This window comes from Aythya ferina (genome assembly GCF_964211825.1).
Source record: "Aythya ferina genome assembly, chromosome: 4".
Classification (NCBI taxonomy): Eukaryota; Metazoa; Chordata; class Aves; order Anseriformes; family Anatidae; genus Aythya; species Aythya ferina.
In genome coordinates, this window is record NC_140300.1 from 40,608,148 (window position 1) to 40,628,143 (window position 19,996).

General features: G+C 39.7%; 2 protein-coding genes across 8 annotated transcripts in view; both read right to left on the minus strand.

Annotated features, from left to right (window-relative positions):
• The window catches only part of CLGN (calmegin), a 30,235-nt gene extending 26,646 nt beyond the window's left edge, over positions 1-3,589 (minus strand). For 3 of the 4 annotated variants that reach the window (XM_084517418.1, XM_084517419.1, XM_084517416.1), the window contains exons 1-2: positions 3,510-3,589; positions 2,021-2,062 (exon numbers count right to left, since the gene is read on the minus strand). The gene's annotated coding sequence lies outside the window, so the exon portion shown is untranslated. The remainder of the gene's footprint in view (positions 1-2,020; positions 2,063-3,509) is intronic. The other variant, XM_084517417.1, reaches the window with a different exon arrangement.
• A 4,324-nt stretch (positions 3,590-7,913) lies between these two features.
• MGAT4D (MGAT4 family member D) overlaps positions 7,914-19,996 on the minus strand; it is a 39,393-nt gene continuing 27,310 nt past the window's right edge. For all 4 annotated transcript variants that reach the window (XM_084517423.1, XM_084517420.1, XM_084517421.1 and 1 more), the window contains exons 9-15: positions 18,993-19,123; positions 15,372-15,479; positions 14,280-14,473; positions 12,766-12,844; positions 12,574-12,652; positions 9,288-9,397; positions 7,914-8,737 (exon numbers count right to left, since the gene is read on the minus strand). In XM_084517423.1, the coding sequence (XP_084373549.1) occupies positions 8,711-8,737; positions 9,288-9,397; positions 12,574-12,652; positions 12,766-12,844; positions 14,280-14,473; positions 15,372-15,479; positions 18,993-19,123 (728 nt within the window). In that variant the 3' untranslated portion in view covers positions 7,914-8,710. The remainder of the gene's footprint in view (positions 8,738-9,287; positions 9,398-12,573; positions 12,653-12,765; positions 12,845-14,279; positions 14,474-15,371; positions 15,480-18,992; positions 19,124-19,996) is intronic.

The following is a 19,996-nucleotide window of genomic DNA, read 5'->3' on the forward strand; positions in this document are numbered from 1 at the left end:
AAAACTGCTTGAATTTTTCTCAATCCTTATCAATCCAAAAATAATTCAAACTGAATCAATCTCTACAGTGTAGCAAGAAGCCTGGAAAAGACCCTTCAGATCATCAAGCCCAACCATCACCTAACACTGCCAAGTCCACCACTAAACTGAGTCCCTAAGCACCACATCCATACATCTCAAATACATGCAGAATGGCAACTCCATCATTTTCCTGGGCAGCCTGTTCCAATGCCTGACCCCTTCACCCCTTCTGTGAAGAAATTCTTCCTACTGTCTCATCTACACCTTCCCTGGCACCACTTGAGGCCATTTCCAGTTCTATCAATTGTCGCCTGAGAAAGAGACCAAAACCCTCCTCACTGCAACCTCTCTTCAGGTAGCTGTTGAGAGCAATGAGCCTCCTGTCAGCCTCTTTCTCTCTAGACTAAACAGCCCCAGGTCCCTCAGCTGTTCCTCCTAAGCCTTGTCTCCTGGTCCCTTCACCAGCTCTGTTGCACTTCTCTAAAGATGTTCCAGCAACTCAGCATCCCTCCTACAGTGAGGGGCAAGTACCCTTCTAATTGCAGGGAAACACGCAAATCACTGATCTGTAAATATTACCAAAAGTATGAATATCAACAGCAGGTAACTAACTCAACCTCTCAATCTGTACTGTTATGAAAAAGAAAACATTGTTGCCCAGATGCATTTGCTTCACATCCATAAGCTAAAATACATGCAAATGCACTTTTATATTGAAGTATGGAATAGTTTGGAGCAATGCAATTCCAAGCATGTGCCTACGCAAGTCTTCTTAAAGGTCTTGCCAAACGTGCTTCTTTCTGAACCTGCTTTTATCTGAATTTGGAAACAGAAGGAAGACAGACTCCAGATACCATTGTGTAGGTGTTTATCCTTTGATTGTTAATTTCTATCCACAGAAAGCTTAAAAAGAAAGACAAACAGTGACATTTAGCCTGTTGCTGTAATGCATTTTCAAGACTTGCATTATTTTGGCCACCAGTGCTCACGCTAAATATTCTGCTACTGAGACACTTTCTGTGCCTTAAAAAGCAGTCACCCTTTTAAGCTGGATCACTGCTCTCCAGAGATTGCTTGTTTACTACTACAAACGCTAAGTACCACAGCAACTCCAGATACTGTCTTATATTCTGGAAATCTTAGATCCTCTCTTCCTGGCTTTATCAGATTTGCTAAGCACTGCAAACATTAGAAGCGCCCTAATAATTATTTATCTATTGACAACATCTGCTAGTTCTACCAAGCAATAAATATAGAGATCAAATAATGTCAAGGCAAAAAAAATCTACATCCCAATAGAGCTATCCAAAAAAGAAAACTAATTCTTTTTTCCTTATTCATTTTAAAATCTATTCACTTAATATTGACTGTACTGATTACATCTAAAGCCAAAAGTAAACTGTTTCAGGTACTAGTACTAGACACTATGTCAACATCTCTTAGAACACAAAAAGCCTCACCTCTTGGGACAGACACCTATTTTCCACAAAACTATCAAATTATGTTACCATTCTTTTTTTTCCTTTTTTTTGTTTTTTTCCAACTAATCTATGCCATTCTTTGCTTTGGATCCTTTCCATCTGTTTTGTTTTGAGGATGGCAAGTCTATCGTTCCCTCTTTGCATCATCGTGTTAGTAACTGAGAAACCTTAAGTCTTCCGAAAATTTTACTGTTCTTTTAAGAAAATCTTAGTTATAAAACTACAGAGATTGTTAATTCATAGACCTCCCTGGCCAGTGCTAGAACTTGAAATATTCGTGTCCTGAAGATTTAAAGTCATTCAGCTTGTTGCATGTAAACATCCAATCTCCAAGCATGCTTTAGAAGACCTCTGTCCGGAGGCTATTGCACTCAGTTTTACCATGCCCATTTTCTTGTTCTTAATCATCACATCAGGACAAACAGTTAAGGAACGTCACATCACACATTACTGTTTCACTCCACTACAGCAGCATGTATTAGGTATTAGAATTAACTTTTTGCATGAACTTGCCCTACCTTACTTAAGGTAGCTTGTCATGCAGTTCTGCTCCTCTTCTCCTAAAGCAGATGAAAATAAAAAGCAGACACACGTTCGTCAACACATTTCAGTTGCATTTTATGTATGAAGCAAAATGCCTACTCCCACTTCCATAGCTGTAATTTATTACAACTAGCCTCTCTCTGTTATTTTCATACACAGAAAAGTGAGGGCATCCAAGAAACCACCTTTCTACACAGTTCCCTTCTAAAACTCCCGATGCCTACAACACACTGCACTTTTTCAAGTCACTCAAGCCTAACTACATAGCAACTCCCTGATCCTAGCCAAGGACATTCCTAATGTCATTCAGTCTTCAATCAGATCTCTTAGTTTCCCTTCAACAAGGGAAAGCATACTTCTTTGACTCATCCGAAATTAAGATATTCTAGAAACACTGAAATCCAATACCATGAACAATTAAGTTCTTGCTTAATTGCCAGATAGGGACAAACCCAAACAAAACCATTAAATGTTTTAATTTTTGTGAATTGTTCATAACCACAGTCTTACAATGATAAATCTTTACGCCTAAAGAGCTTCTGGACTCAAAATATTACACATTTAATAAGAAAGTCCACTAGATTTTAAAGATTAATTAGCACATGAACGTCCATGAAAATCTTCACACTTGTAATTTTAAGCTATTTTGTATAGCTTGGTCTCCTCACTATGGGAACACGGCTAACTACAGCGTTTCTATGCATCAGGAGAGACACTCGAGCCCAGGGTACTGCTGTAGAGCAGGCTCCTGGGACCGGCAGCAGTGCTGCAATATGTGCCTCTGAAGTAATCAGCCACTGTCTGTGGGACGTGTGCTAGACGACGGTCCAAGACAACAGGCACCAATTGAAGGATAAGAGGTTCTGATGGGGTATTAGCATTTCTGTTCCTAATGAGAGCAGCCAGGCAGTGGGTCAGGCTGCCTCGGATGCAGCCTCAGCCCTTGGTGCTCTCCAGCACGGAGGGGATAAAGCCCTGAGCGCTCAGCCTGAGGAGCTGGCCCTGCTGCGAGCACCTGGTCAGATTTCTACAGCAGGCACAAGCACGGCAATTTGTGCCATGGTCTTTACAGTACCCCACGCGTGCTGTTAAATTAATGGCATCGCAGGTTGTTATCCCACTCGATGCGGAACTAAGTAACAGCCAGGATCTTTAATATGACTAGGAACTCACGCTTAGAAGAGGGCCAAGCCTCCCTGCAGCCACCTCCTCAAGCAGCAGGCAGCAAGGCTGCCCTCAGCACCCCCCTCACCCAGCCCAAAGCTCCCGCAGCCCCCAGCAGCGCAGGGCGGCCACATACCAGCTCCACACGGGGCAACGGCCAGGGAGGCGCCCAACGGTCCCCAACGGCCGGCGCGCGAGGAGCCCCCCCACTCCCCACACGCGCGCGCCCTCCCCTCACGGCCGCAGTCCCCCCCCCCCCGCCCCAGTTACAAAGCGCGTCCCCGCGCCGCCGGGCCCTACCGGTGTGCGCGTGCCCGCGGCCGGTTCCCGGTTCCCGGCTCCCCTCCGAGCCCCGCCGCCGTCCCCCAGCGCATCCCCGGCCGCGCATGCGCCCTCCCGGGCTCCCCTCGCGGGCGGCCGGCAGCAGGTGCCGCGGCTCGCGGCGGCCGGGTCGCGGGGCGGGGCCACCGGCAGGTATAAAGGGCCGGCAAGATGGCGGCGGTGCGCGGGAAGCGGCTGAGGGGAGAGGGAAGCTACGTGAGGTGCTCTGCCCTGGCTGGGGGAAGGTGTTAGGAGAAACGGCGGATTCCGTCAAATTGGTGTTTAAAATGGTAAATGCGTGCTCCGCTGTGGAGTTTTCAAGGGCAGCCGCCGTCATAGTCACTGGGATTTTAGATGTACTCGCTGTGGTAACCACGCACCTCTGAGCATTTAGCAGACTGCTCGAAGCCAAGCCTTTGTTCCAGTGCTAATTGAAACGATTTAGGTCAAATTAACAAAACCCTTTACTGACGTGAAGACTCAGTCAAGCAATCCAACCCAGATTCCAGGAATAGTAAAGCGGAGGGACTGCCCTGTGATTCTGGACACTGCACAAATTGAGAGAATTTACAACATGACACATGGCAGCAGTATACAAAATGGGGAGATGGCACAGAGAAAAGCAGTTCCTTGAGAGACCACTAGAAACGTCTTGGCACTAGAGCTGTGCAGCTAGTGACAAACCAGATCAGGGTTTAGGGTGTTTCCATGTAACATTGTGTCATTCAATTCACATCATCAAAGAAGGCCTCCTCGCCAAAAGCTGTACCGGTTCCATTTTACATTATTTGATTCTTACCACGTTCAGGAAACAGTCTTACGGATGTAATAGTTATGGCCCACACAAAATACTTTATAACTTGAGGTATTTTTTATAGATGTCTCCATTTGGTTTTTCTACCACATACTAGTTTGCTAACTAGCCTAAATAACTCAAATAACTCAGAACTGTTTGGAATTAACACTAGAACATGTAACTTGAACTGTCAATCCAAATGCTTTTTTTGCCTTTTTTTTTTTTTTCCCGATATTCCACCTTTCAAGCATTATAAGGTCAGTGTAAACTAATGCAAAAGCTTCAAACTTGATTACATTTCTTCTTTGACAACATCATCAAAACTTCAAAAACATCAAAAAACATCATCAACCACTACAGATCATTTCAATTATGAGCTCTAAAGATCAATGTAAATACCACAACAGTGTATACTTATGTCATAGAAAAGCCATACCATTTCTTCTCTTGTTAAGGTGTAGCTAATACTGATCAGAAGGATTTTTTAAGCCTGAATTCAAATCCTTATTTAATGTACTTTTCTGAAACAGCACCATACTCCTACAGAATCTTCAATCTTTAGACACCTCCAGCTAAAAAGGAAGTGGGGAATGTTCTTGTGCATTCCATCATGAAAAAATACAGATGAAAACTATCATTGCAGCTTGAGATATACATACGTCCTTTTAGAAGTAATTGGAGAATTCAAGAATTCTGCTCACTGAAGAATTCATTTTTAATATTCCTACTGTTTATTGTAAGACATCTATGAAAGATACATCTGCAATTTTCCATTCATGAAAATAAATAATATTTATTTAAAAACAACCTGAAACACAGGACTCTCAGAGAAGACAGTTTGTGTAACCAAATGGACAGCTAACAGATGTGTGACAGAGCAATGCAAAAAATAAATGTCCGGGAAAATTGAGATCCTTGTGTATGGGATGCTATCCACTCAACATTCATGCAAATGAAATGAAAAGAAAATTTCAAATTCAGTAAGCAAATCCATCTTCAACTTTAGATTAAATCTCTCCTAATTAATTTTAATAGATATTCCTGTTGAGTCTAGTCTCTTCCCAGTGTAAATCTATCCTCCATTTGCATTTAGAGGAGATGTGTACTTGTATTTAGCTGCACAAAGAGTCACAGTAACACTGATGAGATTAGAGCTCACATAATTAATGGAAATAAAAACATTTAAAAAAAAATCAGTAAAGCCAAGTTCATAATTGCCTTTTGTATCAGAAACAAATGTTACCAGTTCCCTTTCAAAAGTCCCTCAAAGGATTTAAGACAAGAATAGAGTCACACTTCTCAGAGAAATGAATAACTTCACTTCAGTGGAAATCAAAATAGGTACAATAAATCATCATTAGTATTGAATTAGCTTGCAAAATGGGCTTTCTTCCCACATATGCATTTAAACTAATTATGAACATGTAAAATGAAGTAGCCAATATTTTGGAGACTGTGTATTAAACCACATGAAAATACTGAAGTAGAATACCCTAATGAAAGAGGTCAGTGATCTGGTAGGGAACCTGGAATGCCTCTTAAGAGAGTTGTTTTTTTAACTTACTGTCTTTGTTTTGTAAGTTAATCAGGACGCCTATGTCATAAAAACAGTCACCTGCAAAGTTAAAGGATGTTCTGTATCCCATAGGTCAGTTACCTGAACTGAAAATTCTCTTGAGGAGCCCTTAATCTGGCCTTAGAGATGTGGTGTGGGAAGGTGCGTGCAGGTTCAGTAGAGCTTATTAAATGGAAAACCACAGGTAGGAGCTTCCTTTCAGGATCAAAAGGCTATATAAATATACAAATATTCTGTAACCACTCCATGCATAACAGAGATTGTTATGAACACACAGAGCTAATTGTTGACATTAACATGCAAAAGTACATAAGTATACTTCTATTACACTGTTCTCTCAAAATTACTAGGGCTGTAGCACTCATAACTTAGTTATCAATTCTTCAGTGAAAATCCAGAGTTCATCTCACAAGGTTCCTTCAATTTTGTAGAGGAGCTGAGGTTCTACAGACTGGCCAAAAAACCTCTGCACTCCATAAAGCACCAGGAAGAATGGGGACTACGCAAAATTTGACTCAACAGTGCATAAGCGAGCATTTGTTATTTACTCTTTCCACATCTGCAAAGCTCATTTACATCAAAGCGTATTCAAGGATTGCAATGGTTAGGTAAAATAAGTAAAAACCGAAACATCATAAATGAAGTACATAGCAGGATGTACAGAATGAAAAAAAAAAATATATGTATACAAAAGTCCAGTCACTTCCTAATATAATTTCAGGTACTCTGATAAGCTCTTTGAAATTATCCTTTAACAGTTAGAAATTTCATTTCACTGTGAAAATAAAAGGCTTTGGTAACAAAATCTTTTACCTCTGTACTTTGTGTTTTCTTGATTAATAATTGACCTGAAATTTCATCCTATACAATATCTCTTACCTGTAATGACTGGCTGCTAGACAGTCCAAATGCAGACATTGCTCCCAGCCTATGACTGTTCCAGTGAAAGCAATAGCAAAAGATTTAAGTTTCTACTACATATAGTACTTAATTAGCAAGATGTTCAACAATAAATGCTCCTTGCTGTTCGATTTCTACTTCTTTCACATGTTGATAACAGGTGCATCATGCCTTATAACAGGGTTATAAATAGGGGTAAACCCTATTCAGGTCAGTTCCCCAAAGATGCTAAAGCATTTCAGGTTAAGACAAGAATGACTTCAAAAATCATTTGTTTCCCCTTAGTGTAACATAAGTTGTGTTTTATTCCCTAATACAAGTTTTCACAGTTATATACCATTCTGACTCCTGTATCAGCAGAGAAAAAAAAATAAAAATCTGAAAGGCTATTTTGATGCTGGTCAGAGCTCTGCCCTTTGTGTGCCACATAGCCGTATGCAGAGCCACCTGGTTTCCCTTCAATCCCTAGCTGTAGTTTTAGCTAGTGCATTTTAATGATCCAGTGTTCTCAGTGTTATTCAACCTTCCCTTTACTGTAAATGCTTATGGAAAATAAAGGTGTCTCTCTGTGCATCTTCAAGCACCTCACATTACTACAATAATTCTTAACCTGCGTTAAATTCTTATCCAAGTGAAGGCTGCAATATTTGGTCCAAGAAATAACACATTATTTACACAATCACATGCATATATAGCATCACAGCATATATTTTGAGTACTGTAAATTATCAAACTATTATTGGAGATGGTCTTTTAAAAAACTTCCCCTCTGAACTGTTTTAATGTATGCAAAAGAACTCATTTTATATTATTCTAAATGAAATAATCTAATATTAAAAATACTGTTATGCATTAGTTTTACCCATTTAACACAAACCCATACAAAAGAGTACAGTGCAGCTTATAACGTTAGGGATGCAATGCTGGTGCTGGCGAATGAGGGCGCACTCGTGCCTCAAGTGCTAAGGAAGCAATACCGGAATGCTCCACATCACAGGTAGGTATCCAAGGCGCAATTTCCCGGCAACACTTCAAATGAGGTTACAGTGGTTTAGCTGTTTTTTCAAACTTGTATTGAGCAGGATTGAAGTATCAGGACAGACCGATCAAATAACAGGATCCAAAATTTTATTTAAATAGATTTTCTTTCTACAAAAATATAGTTACATGTGATACCCTGATTATTTCCTTTAGTTAATTCAATGCACGATTCACAGAAAAGTTTTACACTCCTCTCAACAATACGTATTTAATTTTCAAGTTATTCAAATGGTAACTTGTAGGCACTTCCCGTTTAAAGAAATATATTAAGTATCTGTTATGCTACATTAAGGCTGAAACACATGGTAACTTTGGGATCCATTTTCATGTTGTTAAATTGTTCCTTTCTCCAGTGGACTGCTCTAAGTACTTGCAAGGAATATGGACAACTTTTCCTGCAGTTCTATTTTCCCTCCAAAACTGACCAGTGTTCTTCCTGGAGTTACAAACCATGTCCTTAATATTTTCCCCAAATGCCCATATGTTTAGTTCTAGTGAAACTTGTCCTACTTTTATGTTTTAGTCCCTGAGACAACCTGTAATGCCTTATCAATTGTTTATAGTAATACATAATCAATGTTGCTAAACTAAGACGGGATTTATTTTTTATATGTATATATATTAACAGCTTAGTCAATAACAGTTTATGGAACTTTCTAATGTGATCATTTTTTTCACAGCTTTTAATATTCTTTATATTACAGAAATATTTAACAGTTATCTCCACTCTTTCCCAATACACAGTATTAAGAATGAAATGGGTCTGGATTTATTCTTTGTACCCACTCAGGTTTTTGTTGCTGTTAGCCTGGTTTCAAGCAAGTCCATTAACAAGTGACATGTCAAAAATATATTTTTTTCCAGTTTTCAGTTTTCAGATGTCTCGATAAGTACCTGGGAAAAAAAAATACCAAAAAATATATATATATTATTTTCTAAAATGTGCAGAAATGTTTCCTAAGACATTAGCTTTTCCTTCCTTCCAAGTATGACTACAGTAATTCTCTTCAGTGATTTCTGCTGAATGTTTTCTATTTATGGGTTCACACACATTCAGGCATTTCATTCATACTTGAAAGAAAAAAAGTCATCTGTTTGCATATAGTAATTAATATCCAAAATGGTGACTGAAAAATGCTAGAAAATCCTCCTTCAGTTGGTTGATATATCATGACCCAAATTCTACTGGCCATATTTACAGCATTGCAAAAACTGGAGAATTATCCCATTTAAGCATTGTCAACACTTTTTGTATGAAGAAAATAAGTAAATTCTCCTCCCTTTAGTAATCAATATACTTCTCCACTTGTGTACTTTTTTTTCCCCGCACAGAATCCCACTCAAAATTAGATAAAAAATTATGACCATCAATTCCTATATGATAGGAGGAACTAAAACTGATTTAATAGAGCTTTTATTAAAATCCTTTTATTAACATGCTTACCTCACTAAGTATTACCCACACAGGAGAATCAGAATTGACTGACAAACGAATAGCCTGTATTTTTTTTGGCAGGTTGATGCTGCCTTCTGCAATTCCATTTACAAAAGCCCCTAAATGAAAAATAAAACAACATCAGTACAAGCCTATATTAGGATGAAATATATTTCCAGGTGAACTTAGTGAAAGTTCTAAATTACAAATTATAAATTAACACCAGCAATGCACCAGTAGAGGAAAAATGTCTTTTGAAAAAGTTCAAACTGTAGCTGCTGAAAAATAAAGGTATAAACAAGACGATTAGTGGGCAGGCCACTAAGGAGGACTTTAAAGAAGTAGCGAGGCTGTGCAGGGACAAAATTAGGAAGGCCAAAGCTCATCTGGAGCTCAATCTGGCTACTGCCATTAAAGATAACAAAAAACGTTTCTATAAATACATCAACACAAAAAGGAGGACTAAGGAGAATCTCCATCCTTTACTGGATGCAGGGGGAAACTTAGTTACAAGAGATGAGGAAAAGGCGGAGGTGCTCAATGCCTTCTTTGCCTCAGTCTTTAGCGGCAATACTGGATGTTCTCTGGATACTCAGTACCCTGAGCTGGTGGAAGGGGATGGAGAGCAGGATGTGGCCCTCATTATCCATGAAGAACTGGTTGGTGACCTGCTACGGCACTTAGATGTGCACAAGTCGATGGGGCCGGATGGGATCCACCCAAGGGTACTGAGGGAACTGGCAGAGGAGCTGGCCAAGCCACTATCCATCATTTATCAGCAGTCCTGGCTATCGGGGGAGGTCCCAATCGACTGGCGGCTAGCAAACGTGACGCCCATCTACAAGAAGGGCCGGAGGGCAGACCCAGGAAACTACAGGCCTGTCAGTTTGACCTCAGTGCCAGGAAAGCTCATGGAGCAGATCCTCCTGAGAGTCATCATGCAGCACTTGAAGGGGAAGCAGGCGATCAGGCCCAGTCAGCATGGCTTTATGAAAGGCAGGTCATGCCTGACGAACCTGATCTCCTTCTATGACAGAGTGACGCGCTGGGTGGATGAGGGAAAGGCTGTGGATGTGGTCTACCTTGACTTCAGCAAGGCTTTTGACACCGTCTCCCACAGCATTCTCCTCAAGAAACTGGCTGCTCTTGGCTTGGACTGGCGCACGCTTCGTTGGGTTAGAAACTGGCTGGATAGCCGGGCCCAAAGAGTCGTGGTGAATGGAGCCAAGTCCAGTTGGAGGCCAGTCACTAGTGGCGTTCCCCAGGGCTCGGTGCTGGGGCCGGTCCTCTTTAATATCTTCATCGATGATCTGGACGAGGGCATCGAGTGCACCCTCAGTAAGTTCGCAGATGACACCAAGTTAGGTGCGTGTGTCGATCTGCTTGAGGGTAGGAAAGCTCTGCAGGAGGATCTGGATAGGCTGCACCGATGGGCTGAGGTCAACTGCATGAAGTTCAACAAGGCCAAGTGCCGGGTCCTGCACCTGGGGCGCAATAACCCCAAGCAGAGCTACAGGCTGGGAGAGGAATGGTTGGAAAGCTGCCAGGCAGAGAAGGACCTGGGAGTGATGGTGGACAGTCGGCTGGATATGAGCCAGCAGTGTGCTCAGGTGGCCAAGAAGGCCAACGGCATCCTGGCTTGTATTAGGAACAGCGTGACCAGCAGGGCTAGGGAGGTGATCGTCCCCCTGTACTCAGCTCTGGTGAGGCCGCACCTCGAGTACTGTGTTCAGTTTTGGGCCCCTCGCTACAAGAAGGACATGGAGGTGCTTGAGCGGGTGCAGAGAAGGGCGATGAAGCTGGTGAGGGGCCTGGAGAACAAGTCCTACGAGGAGCGGCTGAGGGAGCTGGGCTTGTTCAGCCTGGAGAAGAGGAGGCTCAGGGGCGACCTTATCGCTCTTTTTAGGTACCTCAAGGGAGGCTGTAACGAGGTGGGGGTTGGCCTGTTCTCCCACGTGCCTGGTGACAGGACGAGGGGGAATGGGCTCAAGTTGAGCCAGGGGAGTTTTAGGTTAGATGTTAGGAAGAACTTCTTCACTGAAAGGGTTGTTAGGCACTGGAACAGGCTGCCCAGGGAAGTGGTGGAGTCACCATCCCTGGAAGTGTTCAAAAGACGCTTAGATGTAGAGCTTAGGGATATGGTTTAGTGGAGGGCTGTTAGCGTTAGGTTGGACTCGATGATCTTGAGGTCTCTTCCAACCTAGAAAATTCTGTGATTCTGTGATTTCTGCTGTACACGAGGATTCATTTATTCAGCTAAAATGATTAGGAACTGGAGAAGAGCACAAGTAAATAAGGAACCTGCAGCTACAAATGTTAGAAAATAAATACGTTAGTACTGACTGTACACATCTGACCCACAGGTCACGTTAAAGAATCTAGAAGAGCTTTTCTGATATACACAACTATTTCAAAAAGAGATATAAGGGATCATGGATCAATTCTAATATATTCCTTCACTAGTTCTACGCTTGTTAGGTACCCTTGTCAAACTGGCATAAAATCAGCACAGACAAAAGAAAAACACTCATTGCATCTGATATTCATTTCCTAAGAACTTGCACATACAACTCGGAGTTGACAACATTTGGTTTTCGATCTCTAATTAGAACAAAACAGCCAAGAGGAGGGGGGGGGAAATTAAAGCAAGCAAGAAGTGATGGTGAGCTGAAAGTGGCTCACTGGGGGAAAAAGAGCAATTATATGATAGAAGAGACAGAAGAAAAGTGGCAAGCAAAGCAGATCTCCCAATAGTTCATTTTTATTCATGTAATGATATTTTAGTTTAGGTTACAGTAGACAACAAGCTTTGGCAGGTTTGTGGAGAATCTGCAGTTCACTTACAGAAGTCAATTGCTACCCCGAGGAAGGAAGAAGGGGAAGCTGGGGTTGGGCAAAAATGCATTGTGTTATGCTTTATCTCTTGATTTCAGGGGGGAGCACAAGTTAAGTCTGTCATAATCAATAAGGAATCATTTTCTTTAGCTAAGGACGCAAAATCTAAACCAGAATCAATCACCCTATTAAAACCTTGCAGAGGCCAAGTTTTTCCTATCAAAAGATGTCCTGACTTTTGCCACCAGCATCGGGGTTTTTCATTATTTAAAACAAAATAGGATCATCAATGGTCAAACCACGTACTACAACAAGCAGCAGTGCAAAATATTTGTTTTCCTTACTAGTTACTACATTGAAATGGTGCGTTTATTACAGAGTTAATGAAATTCTCAAACACAGAAGCATTTTACATGGAAAATCAAAATTTCTGGTTTTGAAGTGACAATAAACAAATTACCTATCTTTAAATATCCATCTTTGGTTGCTGGGTAGTTAAATTTACTTCCATTGTCAAGCAATCCTTTTCTTTCAGCTTCCTGTAACAAACAAAACAATACTCAGCAGTGTTTTCTAGGACATGACCTTCCATGCCAAATATCATTCTTAAACTGAAATAGCATTGTGTTGCGGGTAGAAATAAGAGACTTACATCAGCTAGCAACACTTCCACAGTAGTGTTATGTAGTATATCACCAGGGTGCTCTATGTTTCCACTTCTAAAGAAGTACCTGATGAAAAAAGGTATATTATTTGCAGGTATTTCCTTTTCTGAAGGAAACTTTTAAACATCTTCACTTTAATCAGTTGTGGGCTACAAAGAACATAAGTAGGCATTGATGTGTGTGACCAAACCACATTAAAACCTTTTTGTTTTAAATGAAACAAGCATTAAAGTCATCTTTCTCTGGAACTGTGGACATAAGCATTCCTCCCTTTCAGTGCTCAAAATCCAAAACAATTACTTTGTCCAGGTTTAAAATGCTATGGAAGATCCACTTTAAAACTCTCTCCTATCATCCTAAGGCCTAGGTAAAACGGGATTCTGAAATACAGTGACAGAAAAAATCCCTGTCTTTAGAAGATTATATACTACATGCCAAGAGACTCCCCCTCTTTATCAATACTGATCAGTTCAGGAGCTCTAAATGAACTCCAATTGTTGCCAATGAGCAACAGCAATGTCACAGAATGACTTCAATTATCAACATTGAGCAAAAACACCTGTGAGATTAAAAAATCAATTTGGTTTTGATTTTCTGGCATTAGAGTTCTTAGTTTTTATGTCTGAAAAGAGCTACAGAAATGTAAAGCATTAACCTTTCTCCTTCAGTATGAATCAAACAATGGAGACCTAAGAAATCCACCAAGTATTATAAAGTTAGCTGTACATTTTCACAGGTTAGTCATGGGGGTAGATCTCTTTGAATGAGAAAATGTTTAAGGTGGAACTTAGCTACAGATACAAACACCTAACTCAAAGTTAGATGTCTGGCCGTGACCCAAATGTTTACCTGTTCATAGGCAATACAAATACACTTAAAATAGTCAGTGAAGTCCAGCAAATGACTCAGATGACCAAATGGATGATGAGATGAATATCTGTCTTGCTTCCACTGGCTGTATCAAGCAGATTGCTGTCAAGTACAGTGGGAGCTTATGTAGACATCTCTGCTGTAGATACTACATTCATGTTTCTGAATCTGCAACTGAATTCCACCTTTATTAATTCACTCTTCAGTTTCCCCACACTTGCTCTGTGCTTTCACCTGCACTGGGAAGTGACCTTTGAGCTGACATTATGCCAACGGCCTTTCTGTTGGCAACTATACAAACAAAGCTTTCACTGGCTTCATTGATGAAACTCGTTAGTTAAAACCAAATTCATTTGAGAGCTACTGTAAGCTATTTAATATTTTAATGAAGAAATAAAAGGAGGAAAAAAAAAAAAAAAAAAAAAAAAAAGCTCTCTAATTACCATGGAAGAAATGTATTTGAGGAGTGGAATTCAAGAAGGGGAGTAGGTACATAGCAAATCACAGCAACTCCTCAGTAACCAGGCCATGCTTTATGCAAACAGTTGAGCACTAGTGATTTTGAACAGACTCAGTCATTTCCAAAGTGAATACATGTAAGCTACCATATTCCATACCAAGCAATACTTACTTTTCTACCTTAAGTGGTTTTAAAAAGGTGAATCGGATATAGTCCCCAGCCACTGGAGCCGAAGCCCAAAAATAATCTTTTCCTTCATAAATTTTTTCCAGGGTATATTGCTGGTATGCTTTTAGGCTTGTATACACTTTTGCAGGCGGATTATTATGTGCTTTATATAGCACATTACTGCCAAAATCTTTATCCTGTTGGATACAAAGAAATGCAAGTACACTCATAAAAATACAATAAAAAGAAGTGCTCCAATATCTTGAATTATTACAGGTAACTATTCCAGAAAACATACTTGTCAAAAGTGTCAAAAAATATACCATCTATTTCTGATAGAAATAGGATATTCATTTCAGTGTTATCACTGAAACTCAGTGTTATAGTTTGTACACTGAGCTTTACTGATTATTTCTCAGCTGTCTAGATTGAAAAAGAAACATCTCCAGGGTAGACTATTTTGTGGTTGTCTCCTATACCTTCTGCCAGAACATCCAATATTGGCCTCTGCTAGAGGCTACCTGAACATCCAGTCTGATCCAATGGTGCATTTCTAATTATCTCACGAGTGGTCTAAATGGCACTAACAGAACATCCCTGAAATCTGGTGCTTCACTGCTCTTTAACTTATCAGATACTTGGCAGATCTACTGCTTGCCCTCCAAACTCTAACAACCTACTGCCATCAGCAGAGCTATACCCGTATCTTACCAGTAACCTTTTCTTATTAGTAATCCTCCTTGTTGGTATCATGGACTATTCAACCAAAACAGACCATCATAACCCTTCATGTTTGGATGGTGCATGGCACACAAAACCTTGCACTGTGCGGAGGATTCCTACACGCCATGAAATGCTACTGCAACTAGTGCAATTGTTCGGATTAGAGATTCAAAGATGTTTCTGCAGAAGCAGTCTGTCCTATCTGTAACTCAGATGTTAGATCGATACTACACACACAATCTGTAAGCCATCATTTCTTGGAAATGCAAGCCCCAACTAATGCCAAAGATGAAATGCTTGATACCAATATGAGAAACAAGCCAGAACATAAGCATATAATTTAGAAATACAACAGTAATTTCTTATCCATACTTTCAAATTCTGTATCTTCCCAGACAATGATGAATGAATTCCCATATGCTGAAAGAGAGATGGTTTAGCACGGATACGTATCTTTGCCTTTTCCTTTTCACAATGTGCCTGGAAAGAAAGAAAAAAGGGTGAAATTTTACTTAAATAAAGGAGATGAAAACTAATCAGGTGAATTCATTATGTCATTGAGGGTATGGGCCAGGTTTTTAACCATATTTACATGAGTAATCCTTAGATTAACAGACACCTTATTTCACATACAGTTTCCAGACAAAAGCTCATAATTCCGCTCATGGTGCTATGTAGACTTTCAGGCTCAACCACCACTAATTCAGGGATTTCTGTGCTGTGCCCATCATCAATCGCATTTGGAACAACAAAAATGCACTTCAGATCTGAAAGTGATTTTTTTGTGTGCGCTTTGTGTTTGGTTTTTTTTTTTTTTTTTTTTTTTCCTGTTTCTGTCAAATTTAATTTCAAGTTTTGGCCTTGCCATATCATTCTATTTTGACCAAAAATGGCTGTCTTGAGATAGGAGTGTAACCAGAATCCATCTTTATCATTTGGCTCTTTCTGCTATGTTTGAGAAGGTTATAATGTAATATACAGTACCATATTATATGTTACATATATTGTACCCTAAAACTAAGTAAATCCCCTAGATACTGTATTTATATCCCCATTTTCTGGTTTATATACACTTTGTGACATTATATATACACCAAAGAATTAAATATACATTATATATGTATATGTATATTATATATAATATACATTATATACACACCAAAGAATTAAATAACTATACTTGGTACTAATTTGGGGGTTTCCTTCTTTTTGTATGATAGCAAATAATTTCTTTAAATGCAATTTTTGCTCTATATGCATAGAGCATCAATGTTAGATACAATGAAGCAAACACACTACAATATTATACTATATTATGTCTTATTCACATAAGACATGTGAATAAGACATATTATAAGATATAATGACATAATTATAAGACATATTATAAGACATAATGAGGCATAATGGCATAGAAGAGTGCAGAGTAAAAATTAGACTCCCTGAGACTCTTGGTTCTGCCACAGAATAATTGCATGAGTTTGGAAGATCGTTTAACCTCTTATATCACAGGTTTCACATCTTTAGATTTTAGAAGGTAATGTGTTTATGTCTTCAATAACACATTTCCAGTTCTATAAAGAAAAATGTTACATAACTATATCAATGCCTTCTAAAGCTAGAAGTGATAATCTTCACTCAGCTGGCTTAAATAGCAAAATTCATAGGGGATTTATGGTTCTCACAGAAGCACTAACTAAAAGTACAAAACCACCTGGAAGAAGGATCTCAGCAGAACTAAGTATTTTTATATTTGTCCACAGCAGATGTTCAGCAAAACAACATAAGAACATAACACATGAAAATTGACTTACTGGCAGCTTTTTCTTTGGAAAAAGTGCTGTATATCTGCTATGAAAAAAAATGTAGTCTTTCTCCTGACTGGGTTGCCGGTTCATCCTCTAAAATAATGTAGTCTCTAATACATCTCTTTTCATGCCACAGCAGCAGCTGAGCACACTTAGTACAACGGGATGACCCATTGTATTCAGTTGTACAGAAAATGAAACAAGGCTCCTGAATGAGCCACGGCTCCCATCTTTGCAGCCCACTAGTCCCTGTGCTCCACTGGGTAGAGATATGCCACTGCTAGTCAAAGTGGCAGATGATTGTTCACAGGAGGTACACATGATAAAGTTGTTGAACCACACAGAGATCTGAGGAATCATCTTCCAACTTGGTGGACAGAAGTGGCTGGATCTTGAGATGTGACTACTCAGTCCAGACTGAAAACGTGCCAGGCACCCATCATCACGGAATGGCACATAAAAGACGTGAACAGGTACCCGCTGACTCTCTCATGAGGCATATTGTGCAATCACTCAGCGACACACTCAGTTGCTTGGAAGAGGGAAAGCATGAGGACTTCTGTCGTCTCACCTTTTCTATAGGAAACTCCAGCTTTCAAATCATTTCGTTAATCTATATGGGAAGAAGATCAGCAGGGATCCTTGTCCTTCTCCCAGCCTCCGTTTTCTGTACCCTTATGAGCAGCTCCAGTAGGTTTCTGTCCCTGGTCATTCTTTCCCAGCAGAAAACACAAGGCTGGCTTGAATCAATGTTTGTTTGCTACCCACAGCAATTGAAATTGCAATTGCAGAAGTGAAACTCACTAGAAACTTGCTGGTACTGGTCTGCTTTGGTTTGGCCAGGGCAGGCTCGCGCAATCCACCTGCCTGCCTTTCAGGAACACCACATTGTTTTAGATATGATTCAGATATGATTTATATATGAAATAAACTAGTACAGTCGTTTAAAAATGAAAGTAGAATGTTTAATACACAGGAGTTGAGGTTGGCACACATGAGACAGATCTGGAAGGGGGGATATTAACTTTTGTTTTTTAAAGTTATTGCAGGTGGGCAAGAGCATATATTAGAGGTACTTATGGATCACTAACTCCTATAAGCCAGCCTCAGAAAAGTATAATTTCAAAGCTTAATCCTATCTGCATGAATTGGGAATGGAGACTCTTCAGTGGCGTTACTGAAGTGTAAAACCAGGCAACTTCTGCGGTCCCCAGGAGTTACCTCCACTACACATTTGTAGCAGAGGAGGCCCCTTTTGTTCAACTCTCCTCACTCTCCTGCTCTGCACAACTCCTATCTATCTCCTCCTCCTTATCAACACAAAAATAACACACATGCAAACAACTGGTGTGGGAACTCACTACGCTAATCAAACAAAACTCTTGAACCTTAAAAAAAAAAAAAAAAAAACCAAGGAGAGAAACTCTGGTAGTTCCTCTGTGGCACAGCCTGTTATACAGGAAGACTGAGTAGTGACCATCGCCAAAAGCTAGTTAAAGAAGTCAAAGGGATATAAAGTAATCCTTAACATGTCAACATGTCATCGGGTTCACCTACAATGCTACAAATGTGTTTTTGTTTGTTTGTTTGTTTTTACAATTCAACACAAGCCTCTCTTTCATTTTGAGTGAAAAGTATCATTTCATCCTTTCAGTCTACATATTTTCCTCTTTTCTTTGTTAAGCAAAGAATCGAGTTTTTTTCCCAGGCAGTAAATTATTTAAAACAAAACACAAGTTCTGCTTCCTGAAAGAAAGGAAATGGTATGTAAAATTCATAACTGTGATCTTAAGATTGTATGCTTTACGAGCTTTCATATTAGAAGGTCAGTAAAAGGTTATGAGGAGTGCCAGTCCCATACAGGTTTATGTATTCAAAATTTTCTTTGATGATTCAGTATTGCATAAAATGACTAGTTGCAGGAAGATGAGCACTTGCACTTGACCTTGCTCTGAGCTGACAGATGTAAAACAGCTCTGATGTGGAAATTTGAATTTCTGTGAATCAGATCTCTCCATACGTCCCAGTGGGTTCCAACAAAGTTACACACTACGAAGGTCTATATCAGCTCTTGAGTCATCTGAGAGATTTTGATTCTGCTTTTTCAAAATGTTGTGGGGTTTCTTTTTGGTCACAGAGACTGCTTGAATGTTATATGTATTCATAAATTCATAGGCATACTTACTGCATCTTTTTCTGGATTGCACACTTTGACCCAGAGCAGGTGGTCCAGAAGCCAGTCTATGGGCTTATCTTCATAGAACATGAGAAAAAATTCCACTATGAGTGGCAAGTCTTCTGATTTAAACAGTTTTCCTGAAAGCAAGACAAGAAGGTGCATATTCAAATATGTTTATTGCTGCACAGTAATCACCATTTTATCTTTATTTCAGCCTTAAATACACAGATGCAATTCTGATATTTAGTGGAAATTTTACACAGACTCCAGCTTTGGTACTTAGTTGCTTGTTCTCCAACTTGTTGTAATTTTGAAAAGATTTCCATCCCATACTTGGAGATATTCTCACACAGTCAACCAGCTGAGTAATCAAGCATGCAATTATGTCCTAGTTCAAACACAAGTCTGCCCATCACTTGTATCAGCACGTCAGATTAAACAAAGTCTGAACAATCTCTCAAAATGCTAAGCATACAGTTTCAATGGTAATAGTATACTAATATATTTAAGTTAAGACCTAGATATAAAATACTTTGCCTTTAAAATACTATCACTATTAATTTAGTTCTCTTGCTATTTTTATTAGCAGATCTTGTTAGATTTTTTGTTTAACTTAACACTTATAAGGTGTTATCACAAGTCAATATCACGTGTAAATCGCATTATAACCTAAGAAAAAATATAATAGGAAACTGACTATTATAAAAATAGTATAAATAAATAAATAAATGTGTATATATATATATATACACACGCGCGCATACATACACTACCAATATGGGATGCATGTTCGCCAGAAAAGAAAGGAAACATTTTATAAACTGTGGAAATTCCACTCTTGAAAGGAAGGCTACATGTTGCATGAGCATGTAGCACCTTGATGTGGAAGAATTTGCTTCTTATGGGAACCCAGCTATAGATCCTATATTCCGTTAAAAAGACAGTGCCAAAGAACACAGAAAGTAAAGGGCTTGCAGTGGGAGTTTTGCTGAAGAGCCGGGGAAGTTTTG